This window comes from Epargyreus clarus, unplaced genomic scaffold (assembly GCF_041222505.1).
Source record: "Epargyreus clarus isolate Ecla_fem2 unplaced genomic scaffold, WU_Ecla_fem_2.2 ptg000015l, whole genome shotgun sequence".
In the NCBI taxonomy this organism is placed as follows: domain Eukaryota; kingdom Metazoa; phylum Arthropoda; class Insecta; order Lepidoptera; family Hesperiidae; genus Epargyreus; species Epargyreus clarus.
The window spans coordinates 6852514-6878849 of record NW_027332223.1 but is presented as its reverse complement, the minus strand read 5'-3'; the positions used below and the strand labels follow the sequence as shown (position 1 = coordinate 6878849).

The 26336-nt window shown below is 33.4% G+C and overlaps 1 protein-coding gene across 1 annotated transcript in view; it reads left to right on the top strand.

Annotated features, from left to right (window-relative positions):
• The window catches only part of Pka-C3 (Protein kinase, cAMP-dependent, catalytic subunit 3), a 48454-nt gene that overhangs the window by 7061 nt on the left and 15057 nt on the right, over positions 1-26336 (top strand). The window contains exons 2-3 of the mRNA XM_073080561.1: positions 18848-19016; positions 25311-25420. Coding sequence (XP_072936662.1) covers positions 18848-19016; positions 25311-25420 — 279 coding nt within the window. The remainder of the gene's footprint in view (positions 1-18847; positions 19017-25310; positions 25421-26336) is intronic.

Below are 26336 nucleotides of genomic sequence, written 5' to 3'. Positions count from 1 at the left end.
GAAGACGGCCTATTTACTCGAAGTCTCAGGTCGGCCACCCACGCTTCGGGGAAACACTCGTAAAGACTTTTGACAATTTATTAAAATATCACATACAGGATTTTACTGGAAGTATGTACTAAAGATTTGGGTTTCAGGAATATTAGAATGAGTCTCTTTTTTTCGTTACTAATCGTTCGCGGAAAGATATTTAACATTTTCGTCACTTCAGTAAAATGTAGGATTTACAGCCCTATTAATAATTTTGTTACAAGTTAGTCAATGTCTCATAATGTGCCTAATTAAGTATTACAAGACAAGTTTAAGATACAAAATTAGTAATGTAAAAATAAAATTGCTACACTGCGTGACAACCAGAATGATTTCGTTTTGATAGATACTCGTAAGTAGGTTAGTTCAAATGTATATTACGAGTACAAATAATAATTCGAAGTACTATTTTAGTATTATTTACGGTGTTCTACATTGCAGCAATTACTGTATTTTTAATAAATCACTGCAGCTTTTGCACATAAAATATGACTGTGAGAAATAATAACCAACCAATAAACGTTACTCATGACAATGAGATCTATTCATAAACTTTTACTTTTCATTCATTCTCATGTTCTATTATGAAAAAGTACGAAGGTTTTTATATTTGACTATATGATATTATTAACTGACGATACGCGTATCTTATTAAATCATATCTCAGTAAATAATTCATGTATTATATTTGACTTTGAAAATTAAATGTTTGAATTTTTATCACTATCTATAAAGTCAAGTACTTAGGCATGTTCACTGTAAAATAATCTAGTTATGTCAGACATGAAATTGAGAATACGACTTATCCATTTGGTATCCATCATCATTATCCGTCATTTCAAATCAAGTTTTACAGGATATTTAGGTAGGTATTGCGTGTGTCTATCAGCAGATCTATGTCATTACTCTTTTAATATTCTTTGCAAATAGATATTATCTTTTATTATAATTATGAGATGTAGATTATCATAGAGGTGAGAAAACCGCTATATTCAACATTGTTATGAAAGATTAACGTATCGTCGGCTGCCAACACGTGCCGAATGTGCGGATGGAAATGTGTTCACTTTATGTTTGTATAACTTATATTATCCCTTGGACGTCAGTTAGGCACACGAGCTGTTTTTGTTTTGTAATCAACATCTGTAATAATAGATATGGGTTATGGTTCGAAACACTCTTCGATGATTCGCATCCTGTGCTGGAACGGACACATGTGTATCGTCAATCATTGCAGGCTTTTAATGTCTAAGTGAAGTAACTTGTTTCATCTTCTATAACGTAAAACATGATTGAGCCACATAAAATATTAATGTATCTGATTCGTTTTCAAACATTTTGTTGCATAACGATATCGTGAGAGCGTGTACTTATTACGTTCGGTTTAGATGACTTGGGTAATGATTTGTGTTAAGCCGTTCACCATTTAGATGTGTAATCTGATGTTTATAATATATTCAAGTTTTATTTATACCTGTACGCACTACACGTGTGATTGTAAAAGTGAATTGTTGAATGTTACTTTCTACGAGTTTCATCGGATATACGGATGAGCCTACAATAGGCTATTGAATTAAACTGAAATCGTGAACTGATAACATCAATCCCATTAAGAAGATAACGATATTTTCTCACTCTTACAATATGCCATAGTCTCATTAAGTGAATTGTTCACGGGGTATGGGATCTGTTAGAAGCAATATGCTTAGAGCAGCCCTATTCCAGGTATTTCAGATAAACAAACAACTCTGGCGATTGTAGGCGTAATGGGGATTTCCCGTTTACAGAAAAATAGTTAAACGTGTCAATAACATTTTGAAAAACAATTGCAAGTGCGTCACATAAACAAATATACATTGAAGGAAACATAAACTCAGGTTGCAATTTTTTTATTTAAATCTACCCACATCAAATAACATTTTCAAATATTTGCCAACTATTATTTTAAGGCTACTTATATTTTTGAATGATTTTATAAGCACATATTCAAACCATACTCAAGAGAAATATCTGTCATAGTTACTATGAGCATTAATCCAGTTTTTAAGAGATTCTCACAGTATTATAGATATCTAATACCGGCAGTGTACACGGGGTCCGGAAGCAGTAGAATATGCTTCCTATGTGACAACAAAAGACTGCAAAACACACTCCGAGTTCCTACGAGTGTAGTTAATTATTTTTCTAAAAATATTTATGTTATTTAAAAATGCGTCGTTAGTATTACAATTCAGAGATTTCTGCCTAATACCTACAGGAAGTAAAAAATGATATATCATAAAAGTAAATTTATTAATTCACACGTACATGCAACACTGAATTATAAATATTATTATTATTATTTTATTTATTTTATCATACTTTTTATTCAATACTTAATAAACAAATGAAAATAATGTAGGTACTTGGTATAACATAAAGTTTTAAGTTGTGCATACATTTTCGAACATTCAATAGAGTTCAAAAGTCACAAAATTCCAGTTATAGTTTTACAATACCTTTGTCTTTTGTTTTAACTAAATTTATTTTTAAAGTGACCGAATAAAAATATCATGTTATATTAACACTAGTTGACCCGGCAAACGTAGTGTTGCCATGTAAATAAAAAAATGTTAAGAGTGAACAACTCTTATCACTTAGGGGTATGAAAAAAAGATAGTAGTCAATTCTCAGACCTACTGAATATGCATATGCAATTTGGTGAAAATCGGTAGAGCCGTTTCGGAGGAGTACGGTAACTAACACTGTGACACTAGAATTTTATATATAAGATAATGGAATATCTACTAAGTTTATATCGTCAAAATTTCTGTGTTTCGTGATAGTATACATTTAACGGTTTTCAATAATATTTAACCATACATTAGTATAATGTGTTGTATATAGTCAACCGTGGCAATTGCGTTACGATCAAAGACCATTGAACCATTTGAACTTATGGTCCCGTGAATATAAAGTGGTTTCATTTAAACTCCAGTCACATGCCCAGTTTTAAGGGCAACTTATTGAATATGTAATATATAAATAGGCAAGGACCAAACAGTTCAATACCTTTTTCGCTTTTGTTTTCAATCTTGTTTTTCTTTTTTTGTTTCATTAATTATAACGAGCATTAATGATATTAATAAAACTTTTTTTAAATTATGGTTATGGACGAACTGAAAAATTCGCCCTGTAATTTATTATTACCTACTGCACAGAATTACATTCTTTTAAGTTACACTGCTGGCGCAACAATATAGGGTAAGTTGTTTTACCATTTATGAACTTGTTCGATTCCCGGCTAGGCAAATTTATTCTTTTGAAATATTAACATAGTTTAAATTGTTATCAAAATCGGCGTCCGGCAACTACTATGAGATTCTTTCTCTAATGCTTATGGATTCAATTTTCGCATTCCACGCACACCTTACAAATCACCTTGTGTATAGTCCGCACCAAACTGTTGGTCCGCTCTGAAGTTGTTGCGCGCTGGTTTAGTTGACATATACTCCGTAACATAAGGGCACACTAATGCAGCTATGTACCCGTGGGTGAGAGCGGGCAGCGGACGGGTGCCTGGAGGGTCCCGTGCTGTCTTAATCCCGCTAATTTCTACAATTTGCTATTGCGACGCGACTCGTTTCTATATTCGGAGCGGACTAGCAATTTGGCGCGGACTATACTTTCGTGTATTATATTGTATTTAGGCGGAGATGAAGTTGTGTTGAATTTGTGTGGCTATTAATATTCCGCAAACCATCTGTCATTACAGGAAGTCTTTCGCCTAATATGTTATGTTATAAACATATTATTGTATGTGTGTGTTTTGGCAGTGATCACCTATCACGGAACATTCATGGATAACTAATGTTTATTTTTGTTGTACGTGGAGACAAATGGAGTTTGTTTGGTTCTGGAAGAACTTCATTAGAAAATAAATAATGTTGGAAAATTTTACTATTTCCTTTTTTACTAATTAGATCTTTGGTTATTATTTTACATACTGTACCTCCGTCGTACATATGATCATAGTTCATTTGGAACGTTTTATTAAATGATGATTAATCGCCTAATAAAACACCATCTTCGTACAGTTCAGTCATTAAATTGTTTTTCTTCGTATTTTCAGTTTTATGTTTTATCGCTGTGTTTAGCACGCGATCTGGCTGTGGCGACATGCTTGGAATTAAATTAGAAACCTTCACCTTATAGCGCAAAGGGGTTTTATTTCCGCAAACTAGTTAGGATTGTTTATTACCAAATTACCAAATTTTGTGCTTTACTTAATTTATTTCGTGCAAAAGAGGAGAAAGCACTATTGTCTCTACACATATTTTAGCGCAACAATATTGGTGACTTAAGTTCCTGTCGGTTCGTATCGTAACCGATATATCGCTATCGTATCAACAAACAACAAACTGTCTAAATACAACATACACTTCGTTTCCTTTCGTTATAAATACGTTACAGTAAATAATAACAGCTATACTTATGCTAACAAGTTTAAATAAGGGTCCATACATAAATCCTTTGAAGTGTCAAGATTTTATTATCGTTTTCTGAAGATTTATCACAATTTGTTTACATGCATGTTTTATGTACGGATTTACAAGTTAATTTGCAGTCACCTTCGGTGCGAAAACATTTTGTCAAGTTCCGGTTTACCATTGTGATCGTCTGCAAAACAGAACTGACAATTGTCTCGTTCAAGGATATGTTTTGTTACCACGTTTTTATTTGGATTGTATTTGGCTAGGAAAATGTATGAGTAATACATAAAATCAGATTGCTTGTAAGGAAGCGCTTAATGTTTGAGCGAATGTTTATCTATATATATAAAAGCGAAAAGATACTCACGTTCAAAACGTATTAATCAAGGTTTTGCCGAAACTACTGAAGCTACAATCATTAAATTTGAAATATAGCTTTATTGTATAATGTAGATGCGCACTAAGAACGGATTTTTTGATATTCCACCATTAAGGGGGTTAAATGGGGGTTGAAAGTTAGTATGAAAGTCCGTCAGTTTTAAAGCAAACTGGATGAAAATTGGTATTTAGCTTTCTGATTTAAAGTAATAAAAATCTAATCTAAGGGTTTTTTCAAAATCAACCCTAAAGGTGGTTAAATAGGGGTTGACAGCTTATTTTAAATTTTGCCATTTTGAAAGCCAGCACTATGAAAGTTCGCCATTACTTTACTGGTTAGATATAATAGAACTTTAGTTCTACCGTTTTTGGCAAATCAACCCCTATGTGGGTTAAATAAGGGTTGTAAGTTTGTATGAAAATCCCCCAGTTTTGATCTAATCTCTATGAAAATCTGTATTTAGCTTTTTGGTAGAAAATAATTAAACATGTATTTCATCGTTTTTGGAAAATCAACCCTTAAGTTGGTAAAATAGGGGTTGACAGCTTATTTTAAAATTTGCCAATTTGAAAGCCAGCACTACGAAAGTTAGTCATTGCCTTACTGATTAGATATAGTGGAACTTTAATTGTACCGTTTTTGTAAAATCAACCCTTATATGGGTTAAATAAGGGTTGTTAGTTTGTATGAAAATCCCCCAGTTTTGATGTAAACTGTATGAAAATCGGTATTTGGGTCTTCGATAGAAAATAATTAAACACCTATGTCACCATTTTTTGACATCAACCCTTAAGTTGGTAAAATAAGGGTTGACAGTTTATTTTTAAACTTTCCAATTTGAAAGCCAGCACTACGAAAGTTAGTTATTGTCTTACTGATTAGATATAGTGGAACTTTAATTCTACCGTTTTTGGCAAATCAACCCCTATGTGGGTTAAATAAGGGTTGTTAGTTTGTATGAAAGTTCCCCAGTTTTGATGTAAACTGTATGAAAATTGGTATTTGGGTTTTCGATAGAAAATAATTGTCCTATGTCACCGTTTTTGGACATCAACCTTTAAGTTGGTAAAATAAGGGTTGACAGCTTATTTTAAAACTTTCCAATTTGAAAGCCAGCACTATGAAAGTTAGCCATTATCTCACTGGTTAGATATAGTGGAACTTTAATTCTATCGTTTTTGGAAAATCAACCCTTATTTGGGTTAAATAAGGGTTGTAAGTTTTATATGAGAGTCCCCCGGATTTGATGTAAACTGTATAAAAATCGGTATTTGGGTTTTCGATAGAAAATAATTAATCACCTATTTCATTGTTTTTGAAAAATCATCCCTTAAGGTCGTTAAATGGGGGTTGGAATTTTATTTTAAACTCCGTTAATTCGGAAACAAGGACTATAAAAAATTGCATTTGGCTTTCCTGTTGGAAATAATAGAACTTATTTAACTCCATTTATGGAAAATTTACCCTTAAGAGGGTAAAATAGGGGTTGTAAGTTTGTTAGGAAGTCCGCAGATTTTGAAACAAAGTCTATGAAAAGTGGTATTCAGCTTGCTGATTGAAAATAATAGAACACCTATTTTACCGATTTTGGAAAATCAACCCTTAAGTTCGATTAATAGGGAATATAACTTTATTTTAAAATCCGTTAATATGGAAACAAGGATTGTAAAAATAGCATTTAGCTTTCTGGTACGAAATAATAGATCTTCTTTAACAACGTTTATGGAAAATCTACTCTTAAGAGGATAAAATAGGGGTAGAAACTTCGTTTAGAAGTGCGCAGATTTTAGACCAAATGTGTATTTAATTAAGAATTCTGCTTTCTGATTGAAAATAATAGAACATCTATTCACTGTATTTGAAAAAATTAACCCTTAAGGACGTTTAATAGGGGATGGAACTTTATTTTAAAAACCGTTAATTTGGAAGCAAGGACTGTAAAAAATGGCAATTGGCTTTCTGGTTGGGAATGATAGAACTTTTTTAACACCATTTATGGAAAATCTACCCTTAAGAGGGTATAATAGGGGCAGAAACTTCGTTTAGAAGTCTATGAACATTGGTATTCTGCTTTCTGGTTGTAAATACTATATCACTAACAACAATCAACCCCATTAGGGTGCTATAAATAAAGAAAGTGTCTTTAAAAACCGTTATTGAAGTTACTTCCTTTGGCGTGTCTGGAAAAAGAACAGAGTGTAGAGAAGTTTCGTGTAGAGCGAAATTCCACGGGCCGTCGTAACATATGTATATTTTTAACATGGGAATGTATTGCGCGTGCTGAAGTGCAGTACAGCGGTTTTTTAGGGTTCCGTACCTAAAGGATAAAAACGGAACCCTATTATTAAGACTTCGCTGTCTGTCCGTCTGTCCGTGTGTCACAGGGCTCTATCTCTGGAACCGAAATAGATAGACATTTGAAGTTCTTACAGAGGATGCATAACGGTGGCCGCTATAACAACAAATACTAAAAATAAAAAAAGTTGAAAGCAAAAAGGGGTAAATAAACTAAAATAAACAAAATAATAATAATAATAGTAATACAATAAACTGCTATTCGTCATTTTTCCAACTAACTTTTCAACCGTTAGAGGTAGACAGTTAAAATTTTCACAATGTGTGTACTTTAATGGCTGCTGCAATATTAAATACTAAAAATTAAAAAAAAAAAAAATTTTGGTTGTACTGAAGCTCCAGGTGCGGGTTTAACTTGCACTTGGCCAATTATTAATAACGCGAAAAGTGAAATTTCAGATAACGTCTATTCAGACAAATGCACGACAACGTGGACGGGTGCAAATTTTATATATGATAATGCGTTAGTTTATTCAAATTGGCTTACATTTTGGTATACTGATTAGGTACGTCACAACTACTTTGGACACACTGCGTGCCAACATTTTGTCCTGCCGTGGGGTATGGTTGTGGTTATGCGTGGATTAATGATGGTGATTTGATAGACACTTCGATTAAAATTTTGGGCTAGAACAGGCCTACAGTATCCCCTGCCTGCCGTACGAGACTAAAGGGGGACTTCTGGAGTTGCGGGCGGCAAGAATGGGAGCTCTAACCGCCCAGCCAGAGATCCTGGAAAGTACCATTGTATGTAAGGCTCCATATAACATGGACGGTTCCTATGGAAGAGTGTAAATAATAATTATTGTATTACCTACATGAAACTTATATTTTAAAGAAAGTTTAATTACAGTCCACTAATTAGAGTTTTAGTGTATGTTTCTGAAGGAAGCTTGACCAATTTAAGTACACAGTGACGAAAAAAAAAGCTTTTATTAAATATTAATGCTACTTTTTGTATGTAAATGTAAATATAAAAAAGTAAAATATGTAAATATTAATACTACTACTAAAATTGTTAAAGGTACAAATTTACGATTACAGTTATTTGTATGTCATATCATATTATTACGCGGGCGAAGCCGCGGGTTCTGCTAGTCCTTAATAAAACAATACAATTTATTTTGACATTATTAAATTAATGATATACCTAATAAAATAAAAGGAAATCGTTACATTTAACATGTGTTGTTTTATCTACCTTAACTGGAAATTACGTGCTTATCAGTGGTTTAGCGCTACTTACAAGGATTGCTTTTGATTTATCAAGCATTGTACTAAATCCCTTTCGTATATAAATCGAAAAATATTTTTATGGTTTCCGCTTAAATGGAAAATGGAATAAGTATATAGTATAAAATATAATCGTAATCTTATATATAAAATTCTCGTTTCACAATGTTAGTTACCGTACTCCTCCGAAACGGCTTTACCAAATTTTACCAAATTTTATATGCATATTCAGTAGGTCTAAGAATCGGCTACTATCTATTTTTCATAACCCTAAGTGATAAGGGTCCTTTATATGGCAACAAAACGTTTGCCGGGTCAGCTAGTAACTTATAAAATAGTTAAGACGACTTGGATAATATGCGTATGTTTTGTGCTTCGGTGTTTGAGGATATTTATAAATTGTAAATCTGTACAAAACAACTTCAGTATCCACACAAAGCCTATAAATACTATCTTATAAAAACTCTTTCCGACATATATTCGAACTATTGAAGTTTATTTTGGGATCCCTTTTGAGTTTGTTAGTCTGTCATTTTTCCAGTTTTTTATTGCCAATAAACTAGAGGAGCTATTTAAAGCGCGGTTTTTGCTCTAGCCTGGCTTATAGAGAATGGTGATTGTGTTGAAGTGTTCGCCTTGAACATTGCAATGATCTATTCTAGTTGCGATTAAACGTTCCAGTGTAATTATATCATCGGCCTAACATTTCACGACGAGAACTATGGTGAAATTAAGCATAGACAAAAAGAGTAAAATTAATTTGTAATAAATTGTCGAAAGTAGATATTGTAATCTCGCCGGAAATATATTTTTTAAGTAAGCGGATAATAATTTTGTAAACTCCACGGAATTGAATATTAAGGTTTATTTACTGACACCAGTTTAACTTAGCGATGAGCTTAATATGACCTAAATGCCCTTATCAGTCAGTTAAATAACATCGAGGTTTTGTTCACTCGTCAATTGAATTAAACCTCAAAGCAAATGAATGCTTAGGGGCAGCAATGCATCTATAACATACCCTTAGGGGAAAACTCTAATCCTATCTGGGGTTGATTACAGCTAAAGTAGCCACTTAACGTCCATTACGTATGTGTAACTTAGCCTATATTAGTAACCTTAAATAATACGTTTGAATATGAATATATGTCGGATATACAATTGGTGATGGAAGTATTTACAATCCTGTATAGTAATGCACTGCACCGTGATAAATATTTTCCATAGGCTTTTACGTAAGAATGGAATAAACACGTCTACTTTAGTGTTATTAGTGCATTTATCTAGAAATACACTGAGGCTTAGTACGAGTAAATAGGTAATAGGGTATATTATGTAATTAAATCTGTACAGAGTTGTGACCCGTAGTTATACTCTTGTTGAAATATTTTTATACTATAGAAGTAGCAAACGAACCTGATCGATGATGAATCACTGCCGCCCAAGGACATTTGTAAACTCTGCTAAGGACAGGAACCTGAAATCGATTACAGATGCATCACCACTCCTCAGGCTAAGATAGTCGCCTTATATATAAGTCAGTCACCATACCCTCCCATCAAAATGCACAACTGCTTCATGCTAAATTTAGACGTGACAGTGGTACCTCTCCATGATCCATACTGATACTACCATCTTCTAAATGCATAACAGCTTATGTTCCGTGGACTCAATCTTATTTCATATTAAGAGAACTGCTATAATGTCAAAGATTAATCAGCCCAATGGATTTTGAAATTCTTTATGCAAACTTAACAACTTAAACAACTTACACTTACTTTCTTTATAAACAAACTATCCATAATATTTGCATGATTTGTATCATCTTATTTTCTTGGATGTACTACACTTTCATTTCTATCTAGCCAAGCTATAAATATCGTCAAAACCGCTAAAAATATCAGCAATGTGAGAACAGTGATATTATAACATGTATATCGTAATCATAATTGTTACGAGCTATCTACAACATCTTTGTAACACGCTTAGGTACTTGTTTATAGCCAGATGGATATTTTGCACGGGTTTTACCGCGATAAATATCTTACTTTACCTAATCTAATATACCAATTACCGAGAACTACACTGTTTGCGAGAATTAATACCAATTGTTACTAGAGCAATTAGTAAGATCAAACAAACAAGTTTCATAAGTTAACAAGTAACGTGTAGTCGTTTTTCACCTACAATAATGTAGTCATAATATTACAGGCAGATACTTTAATAATCGTTATGCTATATTTTTTGACCTTGGGTGTATAATATACATTATAATTTTTCACACGTAATAGAAGATTTTTATACTACTCGTATATTTATTTACTTTAGGTGTATTATAAAATATACATTTTCACTTGTAAGAAATAGTTAATCACTGTTTTCATCCATTATAATTAAAAATTGTAGCCCGTGGACTGGGGTTTTCTGAGAGGAAGACAAATAAGTTAAAAAGATCTCATGTATTTGTAAACTTTACCTAAAATCAATCTTTTGAATTAAGCCTTATCTAATTCTAATCTAATGAAAATATGTGTTTTATTATTAATTAGTTATGTTAATCTTTGCTTTTATTTGACGCAATACTTTACCTTCCCATGAAGGACATAGTTTACAGGATGTCACTTAAATATATTTTAATCGCATGAAGAGTAATGTACGTGAGAGATAGTTTAAAAATACACTTTTGTGTGGACGCGAGGACAGCTGCCCGAGGATGTCACTGTCTGGAAAAATTGTACTTTGTTTTTTATTTTCAAGATTTTTATCGGATATGAATAGGTTTGGCCGTGACTTTCATCAAAAAAATTACGAACTTGTATCTGTCTGCAATGTTGCAAAATAACTATATTGTTTCTGTCATAACGAGAATACAAATATTTTCTCGATAATGTTTTCAACATTACAATTGACGCAACGACTGGTATGTCTCCAAAGATGCTACGATTTATTCCTCTTTGAAAATGTATTTAGAACAAAATTCCAATGTCTGTGTTCCATAGCTGTGTCTTTGGGATGCACCTTCCAGCAATCAACAACGATCCATGAGTTCACGAGGATTTAGTCCGCCTTATATTCAATTGTTACTATCTTTCATGTAACAGAAGTCTAAATAGATATTATGTATCCTCGAGGAAAAGTCAGAAGGCCTCACTTCATTATCTGCGTCTAGCCGCACCATTCCGACAAGAAACACAGTTTATTCTAGAAGTAGGACAAAGATGCAATCTTCATGATTATCGCAAATATTATCCTTCCAGACATGTCAACAACCGTCTTACGCGAAATCGTCTATATTTTTTTGTTATCAAACTGATATGCAATATGCTCAGATCATGTATTTTATGTAAAAATATTATTAAACTTATGTAATAGACATAAACAACTGACATAAAGAAAATATCAAACTCTACGTGTGAGCTCTACATATATCTAAATAGTTTAGTTACTCATGCTATTATGTAATAATTAGTGCATACGATTTATATTTGTGTTGTGTTATGAATGGCAGCCATACATTGGCCTTTAATTGGCATTAACGTTACGTCTCTTACAGGTGGTTAGAGTCAAGTAACAGCGCACTGTCTTATAATGCGTAACATGTACTACATATATCAAAACGTACTGGTTTGTTCAATCTATGTTTATACAAAGGCGAAAGCATCCTATATGACTTACTGACTAATTATCGCAGTATCAAAATTGTAACGCAAACTTTACAATTTGAAAATTTTGTATATTAAACTAAAACTCCGAAAGGTTTTTCGTTATGCCACATCTGAGAGGGTTAAATAGTACATTTCGAAGCCAGTTTTTAAGCAACTAAGAAAATATGGCATTCTGGTTAGAAATTATTAGACAACTGTTTCAAGTTTTTTGGAAAATAGGGATTGAATTTTTGTACTACACCATGTAAAGTCGCGAGTAAAAGCTAGTTATTTATACTACTGTCTACTTACGTTCTTATTAGGTTATCAAATGCACGCGCACCGTATAATTTATAAATAAAATATAATCAGCTTGACATAATAAGTGGGTTTATGTGATAACGTACCTGTATAATTATATTCCAATTGATATTCTACCATACTTTAACCTTAATAATATTTTTTTGGAATTTGGAAGGTGGCCTTATCCTTGACATTACATATAACAATATGTTCCTTTGGGAAATTGACCTACTTTAAAAATTTAAGGCTTTGGGGCTTAGATATATGGGAGTGTATTTACGTTTACGTAGCATATACATTTTTGTTAAAATGTCATAAACCCCCTTAAGACAAAAGGATGCACTGGGTTCCATGCAAAGGATTCAAGATTGATTTTAGTTTGGCAGATAATTAAAAGAGGTCTAAATGATTCTCAATCTTTTTGTGGCTATGATATGGAACATAGCTTATGGGTTATGCTAATTTATATAATATTCATTTAAGACAAGAAGTCTTTCAAATACACAACGGAAATAAATAACCAGTATAGATTGGATTTGTAGAACTCGGCTCGCCAACAGGAATGTACAGTACATGGGCATTTACGTCAGGTCATGGCGTCTATAGCTATTCTTATGTACACTTGTAGCGGGTGAAGTCATATTTTTGTAACACGATCGTACGAAAAATTCAGAACGACCGCTTGGATCCGTCAGTTGGAAACCAGTTGCAAAAACAACACTTTGAATATTATTTAAAGGAAGTGTCTGCTGCATTTACAACAAGAAGGAATATGTAGTCCACCTGACGCTGAATGCTGAGTGACAGGCCATGCATGCGAGCAATCAAACAGAAATGAATCTGAAATGAAGTTATATGAGCTATGATGTCACTCCAATTTAGACACCGCTATATCAACTGAAATAGCATCGTTCAAATGTACCTATTAAGTCTCTGTTTGTTTGTATCTGAAGTGGCCACTGTTACAGGCTCCAAGTGAAATTAAATTCTTGTAGGTCCTTTAGGGACTCAAATACCAAATGGAAGTTTATACTTCTGGAGCGCAACAATTTATAAAAAATAATATAGTTGACTGTATTCAACAAATTATATAGTTGACTTTATTTAACAAATATTAAATAAATACTTTATTAAAAAACACGTTTCTTTAAATTGTTTAATAGTTTCCAAATCCGTATCTGAGATAAAGAAAATTCCATTAATATTTGCACAAAATTATCTTCAAAAGAAAGTAGAGTTTCGAATAAAGTTATATATGAGTCGGAATACCATTGGGGTCTTGAATAATTATATTATGCTAATAAAACAAATAGCTTCTAATATGTTATATGTATACTTGACACTAGCTTTATTATGCGGATCTGCCACTTAAACGCCTCAAAATGTTTATATGCGATGTAAATGGATAGATAATATGCAAATGTGTACATGTATGCCATGCAAAACAGTGACTGTTCTAGTTCTGTAAGAAATCTCGCGAAATGTTTATTTATAATACATTTTGCACCAAGAGAATTGGATTTTTATGGGGTGAAAATTCTCGCGAAAGTACTTGATTAGAATGTGGAAGGTTTATGCGTAACTGAATAGTTCCGGTTATTATATTGATCTTATTCAACCGCAAACTATTTAGAATTTACGATCACTAATATTTAGTGGGCTATTGTTTTATTTTGGGCCTATCATTGTCAATGTACGTCTATGGCACAGAGAGTTTCTCATATTATAACGGTTATATAAAGACAACGCACTGTTTTTGCGCGGTAGTTTCCTGCAACAGAAATTACTAGTTCAATTAGTATAGCAATCACAAAAAACGGCGTCATGGTCGAATTAATAACAAATAACGAGGTCGTGAAGATTACAAATAAAAAATCTTATCAATTCTTAGCACACATTAGGATTTTTATTAAAACACTGTTTAAATATAGCTTTATCGTATAAGATTTTGTAGATAGATTTAATCAGTATTTTAGTAATCTAGTATTATTCCAGGACACTTATAGATTATTATTATTTTAAATGGAGCAAGGCTTATTTCGAAATACTCTTTATTTGCCACTTAAACACCAAAATACATCTCGTCCCTCGTCATCTTGAGACTTTAATGTTCAATATTCAGGTTTACGGTTGCCATAAAATATCAACGTTGGTACTTGTCGTTTTAATTGTATTTAACATTATTATTAGAAGTATATTCGAAATTTTCTGATAATGCACTATTATAAATTTTTATACTTACCTTTACCTAAATGAGGTATGTTCTATAATTTTGCACAACGTATCATGGGCACAGAGAAAATTGGTTTTGATAGTTCAGGGAACATGGTTTAATAAATGGTACATTAATTTTATTCATGCCGATAAAAGCGTAGAGGATAAATTTAATATGTATAAAATTAGAAATAATGACATTTCTTCCACACGGCGTCTATCTAATAAATGTCGACGTTCCGATCTTCAGAGAATAGACAATCATCAATTTTTGATTTCGAGATAGCTTTCGCTTCATTCGCATTCAAGTCGTGTTTACGAGCTCATTGATTTTGTATTATTCATTCTGTCATCTAGAGAGCACATAAAACATGGATATTGTGTGTTTTCCTCCATTATTTTACACTAAAGGTACTGCTGGAATGCTTAAGTTATAGCTATTAAAATAGTTAAAGCTATTGTACGATCTAAGCTTATTGTCGACTCTACTATCTAGTATTTGTATTGAAATGCTAGCAAAATAAATATTTTTTCCCAAAATTCTTTCATCTTTTTTATTGTTCGCAAACTTGGGTGATAATGAAAAAGTATTTTGTAGATATAATATAACAGAATCAATATTTTCATTACATATTTAAACCAGAAAATTTCAGTAAAAAATCACATAAAATTTAGATTTATTCATTTCAATTCAACACTACGGTTTCAATGCCACGGTCCTAAAAATAAAACTAATTTATTTCATTTATTTAGGACACAGCTAACGTTGAAAGTATTTAGGGATTTATACGTGACATAATTATAAACCTCTTTATATCGATTTTCAATGTCAGTAATGTAATAAGATAATTTGAGCGTGATATTGAGACGATGAGGTTATCGTGCCGAGTGGCCGCGTCGGAGCAAGGCCGAGGGGCTTTTTTATGTGATATAATTCAAAATCTCTCGCAAATCTAGTAGATAGTTCTATTCTTCATCATATATCAATGTGTTAAGGTTGCCAAAAAAAGATGTAGATAAACGTCATACACGTAATCGAAGTACGTCGACGCCGGTAGCGGCGCCGGCGCAGCTGTGACGTAAAACCAATGGGTGCGTTATGCGCGCACCAGTGAAAGTAGTCAGACCAGTCGTCTCGTCGGCTCCACTTTGTGAGAATAATTGCATTTACTTACTAATGTCGTCTTTGTTTTACACCATACGGTTGGATAGAGATGTTCGGGTAATACGTAATGGTACCATCCTATCTTCTCACGACATTCACTATTTTTATTATAAGAAGGCATTCGAAGCAAGATAATTGTTACATAATGTTTGTTTGCAATTGGTAACGGAGTCGCCTAAGGGTATCCAACATGTTATGTAAACTGCACTTAACATACATACCACCACCTAGAAATTATTTTATTATAAGCAGCATACTTTTATAGGTTGTTAAGATTATTTTATTGAACTTCAATGACTAAAAGGAAAGAGCAAAATAAAAGTAAATAATTTGTATTTAATATCTTTTTGTATTTGTATTTTATTTTTTTATTGAATTTGTATTTAATTAACTAAATATTGGTTAGGTATAGTTTCTATCTCACTAAGGTCGACAGACCACCTACCTATCTGTAACCTATGTTGAAGTTGGTTGTTACAAGTCTTACAACTTCGTAGGAAGTCGATCTTCAAAGGATAATTCACAAGCTATTACTCCAATCTTGTATAGTGCGGGTAGCTGATTTTATGTATAAAGTTGTGGAGTAAAAGATTTAGGTACACACATGCTTGTATACAAAACTGCAAAGAATTGAGATTTTTTAAATTCTGATATGTACCTTCGAGTAATACGCGTATTAATCTAAGTCAAATCCGTCCGAACTCTTATTTTTAATCTTATCTTCAATGTTAATTTCTCTAAAATAAATCTACATACTCCTACACAGCTTTCGGTCGATGACTGTTTTAAAACTTTATCCTATATCATACTAGCTATGTTCGAGCACCTGTCTTGCGCAAGATATGGCCGAAATAAAGTCGGGTGTAGAAACTTACGAAAGACTCCGACGTCACGGGCCGCCCTGAATTAACAAGTGTTACGCAAAATTACATACTCCTAGTTAATATGAGATCTTGTAGGTCAGGGTATGTTTGGTTCCGATTAATATATTACACAGCAAACATTGGATGTGTACTGCTGGATCAATAAATAAAGATATTTCCATCGTAGTACAAGGCTGTAGTGAAACTAACAGAAATATATCACACGTGCCTGTCGAAGGTAGATTACTCTAATCGGTAATTCAAGGAACAGTAATACTTAGTATAAAAGTTCTATCGTTCTATGATACCTAACAATTTATCTGTCTCAAACACAAGTCGTTGTACAGAGTTGCTGAGAAAACTTTATATTAGGATTTTGGGTTACATCAATATACTTAATCTTACGTACACAGTCGTGGACAAAATATGTAGTGTTTTGTAAAATATTAGGCGCATCAAGTTAATTAATCAACCGTACACAAGACAACATTAAAATTCAAAAAAACTAAATGTGAGAATTAACAAACATTGTAAAATTCCGTATATGACAATCTTATTAATGTTCCAAGAAGAAGAAGCATCCATTTCTTAAATTCACTTTCTCTTAAAGTGTGGGAGTTCCGTATATCCGATATGCGTAGTGACAACAATATTGTCGTCAAATAAGTCATCGACCGACGTTTTCTTTTGTTGACATAGAGACATGTGACAGATACATGCGTGGTATGCGGAGACAGGCTTTTAAATGTTACGTCAATTTTTAAGCGGAAATAATCATTAGATACATTTGAAATAACGAATTTTTAATCCTGGTTGACAAACCGTCAACTGTATTTTTATAGTTAACATGCTATATTAAATTGTTACGGCCTAGTTTTAGAGCTATTAATAGCCTGAAGGTCCATTACTTTGAGTTGTTTACGTATAGTTAACCAAAACATTTATTAAAAATACATGTTCTTTATTTAGCTCGTATCTTGTGACTTTTTATATCAATCTTTTCTATATTTCATTTCGTCACCTGCAGGTATGTAGTTTGTATTTTTACGTTATATTCATGAAGAGATTTATATTCTTGATTATTTATTCAAACTATCGAAGGGTTTTAAAACTCAGTTAAGGTTCAGTTAAAACTGGTTCAAACATTTTATAGATAAGACTGGCTACACCGTTTAAAACCAGATATTTAATTTTGAAATCGTGTGAATAAGCATATAAAATTAAAGTTTAGGGGCACGTTTATTTAGAAATCATAGAGAACTCATTTTATTGTATATAATAAATAAAGACACAAATAAATACAGGTAAATAATATATAGTTTTTTTTAAAGATCGTTTGCCAAATGCCGATCGTTAATTACATTTTAAGCTAATCACTTGTCGGGTTAAGTTATTCCAAATTTCGGTATACCTATTTACACGTTAGAGAGAGTTGCTAATAAGAGCACATTTTGTAAGTTTTGTTTAAACAGCTGCAAAATAGTGTACTGGTTGCTTGATGATATAATATTTATCCGTGTGCAAATCAGATGTAGTAAAACGTCGGATGAATCACAAAATATTGAGAGATAAAGAAAATCCGCGTATCCCGTCTGAGTGATGACTGTTAGCTCGTAATTTATTTTTCACGTCGTGTTTACGTTTTGCTAATCCATTGCTTTCTGTAGTCTTGTCGATATTCCACTTATACTTTCTGATTGCAGTGTTTTAAGATCAATCTCGAAATGCATGCCGCTGACTCATTAAATACGGGTTTATTTCTCGGTAATGTTTTTCGTCAGAGTAGTATTTGTTTGTGCAACAAACTATAGACATTTCGATTTCATCAAACCAAATATATTATGAGTTAAACAAACATTTTGGTTAATTCTGTGCAATCCAGAAATTTAAAGTTCCTTAAGTTTCATCGACTTCAAAACATAGGTTTTCATTATTTACGTTAATTTTCTTCTTAATTTTTTTCAAACTTCAATTCATACATAAGAAACATATTCAGACGATTTTAATTCTTATTGAGATCCTCCGTAGATATGTTGCTATCTCTAAAGACTATGTTGGAAATTCTTTATTATATTTGTCCGACGATACTTTTGGGCCAGAGCACAGAACACAGTGCCAGTTAAGGCACTTCTGTCGCAACGAAACGAGTTCATTTATCATAAGATAAATTATACGTTTGTTTGTTACAGGGACAGGCACATTCGGACGGGTGTGCCTTTGTCGTGATAAAGCAGCCGACGAGTATTTGGCGATGAAGATCCTGTCTATGGCCGACGTGATCCGACTGAAGCAAGTCGACCATGTAATGAACGAGAAAAGTATTTTGGCAGAGATCAACCACCCTTTTATAGTGAACTTGTGAGTACCGCTTTAATTTATCTCACGCACGATGCAAGTGTTTACGTTTATTACGTACCAGATTTATTTTATTACGCAAACTGTTCAATTTTAATAACATTGTAAAAGAGATTGATTATCGGTAACAATTTGCATGAATTTGTATGAATTCAGTTATTTTGATAGAACATGACAAAGGCAATTTTAAAACACACTTTTTTGAAATACTCGTAGTCCATAAAATAAATTTTGATTTGTCTACTTGAGAGTATTTGTATTTGAGTTTGTAGATGTAGTTGTAGATTAGGTGGTAGGTAAAAAGTGACTTTGATAACGATTTAATTATTTCCAATTCTTGTAGCTAAAGCAAAAGTCAGTTATTTTCACAACTAAGTACTTTGTTTGTTTACTTTTTAGTAGTCAGTGTGCACGAGCTTTGCTTAGAAACAGTAAATCCGATTTTGACGAGAATTTTACACCCAGAGTAGAAGACATAACAGAAAACTTGTTTATTTTGAAAATATCTAGAATTTAAATATAAATCTTAGAAAACTGTGTAAACAATGCATATGATTGCCGGTAATAAGAAATTTGTTGTTAGACGCAGTTAGCTTTATTTTAGAGAACTCGTTAAACTTTAATGAGAACTTCGGCCATTTATTATAGAAATGCGACATCCAGTCAAAGGTGCATGAGTGAATGTGACGCATTTCGGTTGCGGTAACGAAAATATCGGCGGCGAGCCAATTACCCGCGGACTGTTTGGAAATACGCGTATTGTGCTACATAACCACTATCAGTAACGGTGAATAGTGGTTTCAGAGCTGAAAGTATTAAGTTTCCACTTATTTGTTAATTTCTGGCTATTGAAATATTATACTGGTCACTTCTTTAAAAGTAAATAAGCATGGAAACAAGCTGTAATTGATTAATTTGATAGTACAGGAATCTCATCATCGTCAAATATTAGGTATAGTCGGCGCTAAACTGCTAGTTCGCTCCGAATATAGAAACAAGTCGCGTCGCAATACCAAATTGTAGATATTAGCGGGACGAAGACAGTGCGGGACCCCCCGACACCCGTCCTCTGCCCGCTCTCGACCATTCGTAGATATAGTCCGCGTCAAACTGCTAGTCCGCTCTGAAGTTGTTGCAAGGAGGTGGAGTCATACAATTTGCTATGGCGACACGATTCATTTCTATGTTCAGAGCGGACTAGTACTTTTACGCGGACTATACATAGCTGCGTTAGTGTGCCCTTACGTTACGAAGTAGGTATGTATATGGTAACTAAACCTGCGCGCAATAACTTCAGAGCGGACTAGAAGTTTGACGTGGACTATACCTTCTTATAGATCCATAGGTGCGAGACTCTTAGACAGAAGGGGATTATGTCAAAGTTTAACATGCTGGTCAAGTGTGGTTTGGTAGAGCTGTAATACTTTTACTTTTTTAAAGACCTTTCAGCCTTCAAAGCAGGTGACCATTTCTTACACGCATTTAACATAGTAAAGCCAAAATTGGATGGTGTTCAAATTTCCGAAACCCAGTGTTTGAGGCTAAATTAAAAACCATTAGTCTTTACCTATACTTTTATAGATACACTTCAGACTACTTAGTATTTTTAGTAAGAAGCTTAGTCTCATATTTTAAGTACATAAAACCAAGTAAGTAATGCCAGCTATCACTTTAACTTTCATTTTATTTGATTTAATAATAGAATATATATATCTCAACAGCTAAAAATGTTCCAGTTCTAGAAAGGTTCAGAAATTAGATCATCATATTTATTCAGGGCATAGACCCTGAGATTTCATTACGTCCAATCAAAATAAAAAGTATAAATAAAAACAGAGATCATTCTTCAATAAAAATCTTACGTTTTTTATCAGTTGGTTAAAATAATATTCTTAGAAAACTTTCGTACGTGTGACATTTGAGATTACACTTGCATAATTTAGCATGAATGAATTTATATCTTGGTGTTTATATATTTTTCTTTGTCCTAATTCGTATGGCCTGTCCATCGAGATGTCAGAGGTTCGCATCTCAGTACGCACTGTTGATTTTGCAAAGTATTGGTAATTAATTATGAGGGCATCACCAGTTGTTGGCAATAGTAATATACTGATCTTATTGCACGAGACTTTTAACGGCTGATTTATAAGTATGTTATTCGATTAATAAACAAAATCGATATAGGAACGCGTCAATGATAAGGAATAGTTGCTAATTATTTACTTCAAGATAGTAAAATAACATAATATATTTAAATACAAAATACGCTCGGCGTTCGTTTACATTAAGTAAAAAATAAATGTATAGTTTTAAAGCGTTTATCTTTACATTTCTTAGCACGAGAGATGTTTTAAATTTCATAATACGTGAAGTTGACAAAAGTATGTTGCTACCGGTGACACATTGATATGATGACATCGTGGTCCCACGGTCGTATGGTCGACTTATCGACTTTTGGTGTTACCAATGGATCCATTTTGATTATTTCAAATGAGACATTAGGCTGGAACACGGATCCTGGAGATTCATGCAACTGATTCACAGCGTGACGCATAGTTTATTCATTTAGATAAATACAGTGTTAAACAGTCACAGAGTTAATAAACTGTGTTGGAGTAAACATGGTATTAGATGTAATTATAAATAGAATATAGTTAGGTTTAGTGCGTATCTACGACCGGCCTTCCAAACTCTTAGAAATTTCCTTTATCTAACGGAGAAGATTTACGTGCAGTATATCAAAGAAATGTGAGATTTAGCCTTCACCGTGGGAATGGCAACGCCTCTGCTATTGAACTTAGGTGGAACTTTAACCATGTCTCGGGGTTGATATTGTATTTGATTGGCCATGTCCCCTTACCATATAATATACATACTGGTATGTATATAATAAGAAAAGAATAATGTACTCCTAGAGATAGCTGAAGAATTCCCTATATCGTTCTCAAACGTATATGAAGTCTTTGAACCTATACTTAATCCAGTGTACCTATATTCTGACAGCAGATATGTCCCTAGGAGTTGAACGATAAATCTTATATATAAAATTCTCGTGTCACAATGTTCGTTACCGTACTCCTCCGAAACGGCTTTACCGATTTTCACCATATTTTATTTGCATATTCAGTAGGTCTGAGAATCCGCTACTATGTATTTTTCATACGCCTAAGTGATAAGGGTTGTTCACCCTTAACACTTTTATTTACATGACAACATAACGTTTGCCGGGTTAGCTAGTAATTAATAACATTGTAAGTATATAGTAGTAATAATTATATTTTACGAGTATAACCTTATAACACATGTGTCGTTGCGCACGCGTCGACCACAGGTGGCAATAGTCAAGTCGGCGGTGACTTTATCACGCGAGACCGTGATCTATTGACATATCTGGCGCTCGATTAGTAATCATTACGGGATGTCAATAAAAAATCATTCAGGTTACTTTAAATATTGGTAACTATTTTAAACTTTATACCACTGTTTTAGGTTTATTGCTGAACAAGCTGAACAAACTTCAAACTTTAGATAAATGTAAAGCACGATACTGGATCTAGTATCGTGATTTTAATTTTATGTAAAATATGATGGCATTTAAAAAAAGAGTAATAATTATTATGACAAAAAGACAATCCCACTGAGTTTCTTACCGGATCTTCTCCGTTGAGGTCGGGTTCCGATCCGGTAGTAATTTAAGAAAAAGTATTGTAACTTACAATATGTAAGTGCCATCGTAGGCTTATACAAAATAAATATATATTTCATTTTTTATTTCATAAAATTGTCATTCCAAAAAGTCATTTTCTAAGCTCATATGCACAGCTTAAGCCCTTTAAATGTTATCGGTTTATCTGTCTCACATATATCTTATGTGTCTGTGCAGTTTAGGCTATCTTGGAAACGTCTGAACCGGTTTGACAGTAATTTTACTTTAAGACAGGGATTTACATGATTGACATAGGTTGCTGTTATCTGATGTGTATTTTTTGAAGGCATGCATAAATATGAATGAAACACCGCCATGCAATACCTTCCTAACATACCACTCTAAGTAACGATGTGCAAAAATGGTATGATTGACAAATCGATGTGTGTACACGTGCCTGGCACTATAAAACACTATAAATTACATTAATGGAGGGAACAGTAATAAAGTCCCATTTTGGACTGCCCCAAGTCTGACCTCAGCTTAGACAAAGATATAAATAGTAGCTAATATCTTTGGCTTCAGTTACGTTACGTTCGTTACGTTCAATGTTTACTGCTCAGTGTTCACTGGAGCCAAACCGATTAACTGTACCATATGGTGGAGTCCGCGTAAAACTGCTAGTCCGCTCGGAATATAGAAATGAATCGAATCGCCATAGCAAATTGTATGACTACACCTGCTCACAAGAATTTCAGAGCGGACTAGCAGATTGGCGCGGACTATATTATATTCTTTATTCATGTCATTTTATTAAATAACAATGAATCAACGTGTGGTGTCTGCTATAAGCCTTTCCCAGTCGTGATCCAAACTTTGAGCCTTTTTTCTAGGGATGTGAAAAAATAATTGATTTTGATAATTATCATATTTTCTGTCAATTTATTAAAAGTTTGTTTAAATAGTAATAGTGAATATTACCGTTTAAAACATATGAGGTCGGCAGCGCGCGTCACGCGGTTTACAATTTGAAAGGAAATTTCGTGAAAACATTTTTTTCGCCGTTAAATTTCAGTGATTGTTGGCGATCTTTTCTTTCGCGGGTCAATTTTCACTTCCATTGAAAAAAAAAACGATAATTAATATATCACTTGTACAATAAACGATTCTTTAATATTCGATTTATTTTAAAGAAAAAGATCGATTGTTAATTACTCGATTTTAATAGTGCATGTAGCACAAATGACAAGCAAAGTATATTTCAATCGAAAGGATGCGAATGGTATCTATGTGGAGCAGATCTGCACGCTAAAACAAACCCACGTGATAGGAAAAAGACCTTATGCCAAGTAGCGGGCCATAAAAAGCGTTTCAGCTCGACATTAAGCTGCGCATGCGTCCAGTAATAGCTAATAGTTATTGCGCGAATCTGATCCACTGACGTATTCGATCGTTCGATTGGTAAACAGTCGATCCATCATTGCAGGGCGACAATGATAAACAACCTATGTTGTCTTGAACTATTGCATCGATAATACATGTAATGCAATAGCAATAATAATTTTAATAATGTGACGATGATACCAATATAACAAGATTGAGAAGTACTAAATCTGTAGTAAAGTTTAGCATAATAAATAATATCAACAGCAATATATAAGTAGAATATAAACTTGTGTGGATTTCAACTCAACTCCTACAATACTCCTACATTGTAAACAAACTTAAATAAAGTCAAACACGATCGGAAGCTGGAGGGTGGCTGGTAATGGCAAATGTTTGTTAACGTTTTCGGGCTTCGGAGATCCCGGTTGTTCCCGACTGTCGGCCTCGTTGGAGGTTTTTGGGTTGTTTTTAAAACACGGGTTGGCCACTAATCCGCATCCCCTTCACCAATATGAGTTTCACCAATATCAGTCGTGGGGAGAGCGTGAAATATTAGTAACATTAGAGCATAAGAATAGGATCGATTTTATTGGATCCATATAAAATCAGCGTAGAAAATTGTAGTTACCAAAATACTAACAAAACAAGAACAAAACTAAAGCTTTAATGGTTTGTTTGTCTGTAAAGGCTAATTTTGGAGATGCTAAACCGTTTTATCGCAATTTTCATCCTCATCTAGATTATTTACCACGAATGTCTAAGGCTCCTGCGTAATCATTAAAACCGCGTAATAGAATGCACATGACCAATATAAAGAATACCTATTGAAAGATAAAACGTCTAGATTCGCTTTTTAAACATATAGCCCCACACGAGCACTGTTCTGTGTCGTGGGTGCCATAGACATAAAAACACCCAGAGCGAACAGACATCTATTCATAACTTAGATCTGTCTGTCCGGGGATCGAACTCAGAACCAAATACACATGAGGTCGGTTTGGTTGCTGCTACGCTACGCGGGTCGTTGATATATGAAGAATAAGCATCTGTCTATGCGTGGGACTCTACATAGATTTTATATATTTTTTATGAATTAAGATTATAAAAAATATATAAAATTGAGATAAATTTCAGTATTTAAAAACTTGTCTAATGTATTTTAATACGCTTATTCTTGGCACTCAAAGTCTGGATAACATATATATGTACGTTAGCTTACTGTTTATATTGTGGTAAAATATTTATCGTGGTAACGTTTGTTACAGGCGATGGTGGACTCACGACGACTCCTGTATTTACATGCTCTTCGACTACGTCTGCGGCGGCGAACTATTTTCCTACCTGAGAAATGCTGGCAGGTTCAGCAATACTATTGGTAATTGTTTTTGGCTAATAGACTATTTTAGTTTTGCGTAAACTATTTTAATTAACGATTCGAGATCGACATTTGACAAGTTTCAAGGTGGTGAATCCTTTGTGGTTCGACTCCAGCGACTAAACTGCCACACACCTATTTCTGCCCCATAAGCAGCAGTGTTAAGCGCTGCTGTGTTCCGGTTTGAAGGGTGTGGTAAGAGAGATTCTTTTTCGAGGCGTTCCAGTTTAGTCTTCAAGGGTAGCGGCGCATCTATGGCTGTCTTCTAGTTGGAATATCTAATCCTATCTAGGGTTGATTACAGATGTCCATGGGCGGCAGTAGCCACTTACCATCAAGTGGACTGCATGGTCGTCTTTTACTCCTATATGATATAAAAAAGGTTTGCTTAAAATTGTCAAATTTCCATATTTGGTAAGTTAAAATTGGATAGGTTGTTTACGAATAACGGGCATAAATAAATATAGTTTCAATTTCTCCGTTTCTTTAAAATGATATATGATATGTTTGCAAATGGACGAACGCATACACAATTAATTTAAAACGAATGTAACATTCCGTTTTTCGATTCTAAGATAAATGCTTAAAAAAGTCGTGATGAGGGATTAAAATAATATTACCCGCCATCAAATGTTAGTTGTTTTTTGGTAGATGACAAAATCAATGAAACTGTAAATAAAATATAGAATAACCTTTTATTTCGAGTCGACGATAATAGAAATTGATTTATTTTCGCTTTACACATTTTATATAATACCATACAGTAGGTAATATGTATTTTAAATTTTCAGTTATATGCTCTAGAATATGATAGCCGCGATTATGATTCACAGTTTTTTATAAACTGAGTAAACGTAAGCAATATTAGTATACGTCAGTGAGTGTTGAATGCATTATTTTTATCCTAAGATTCAGT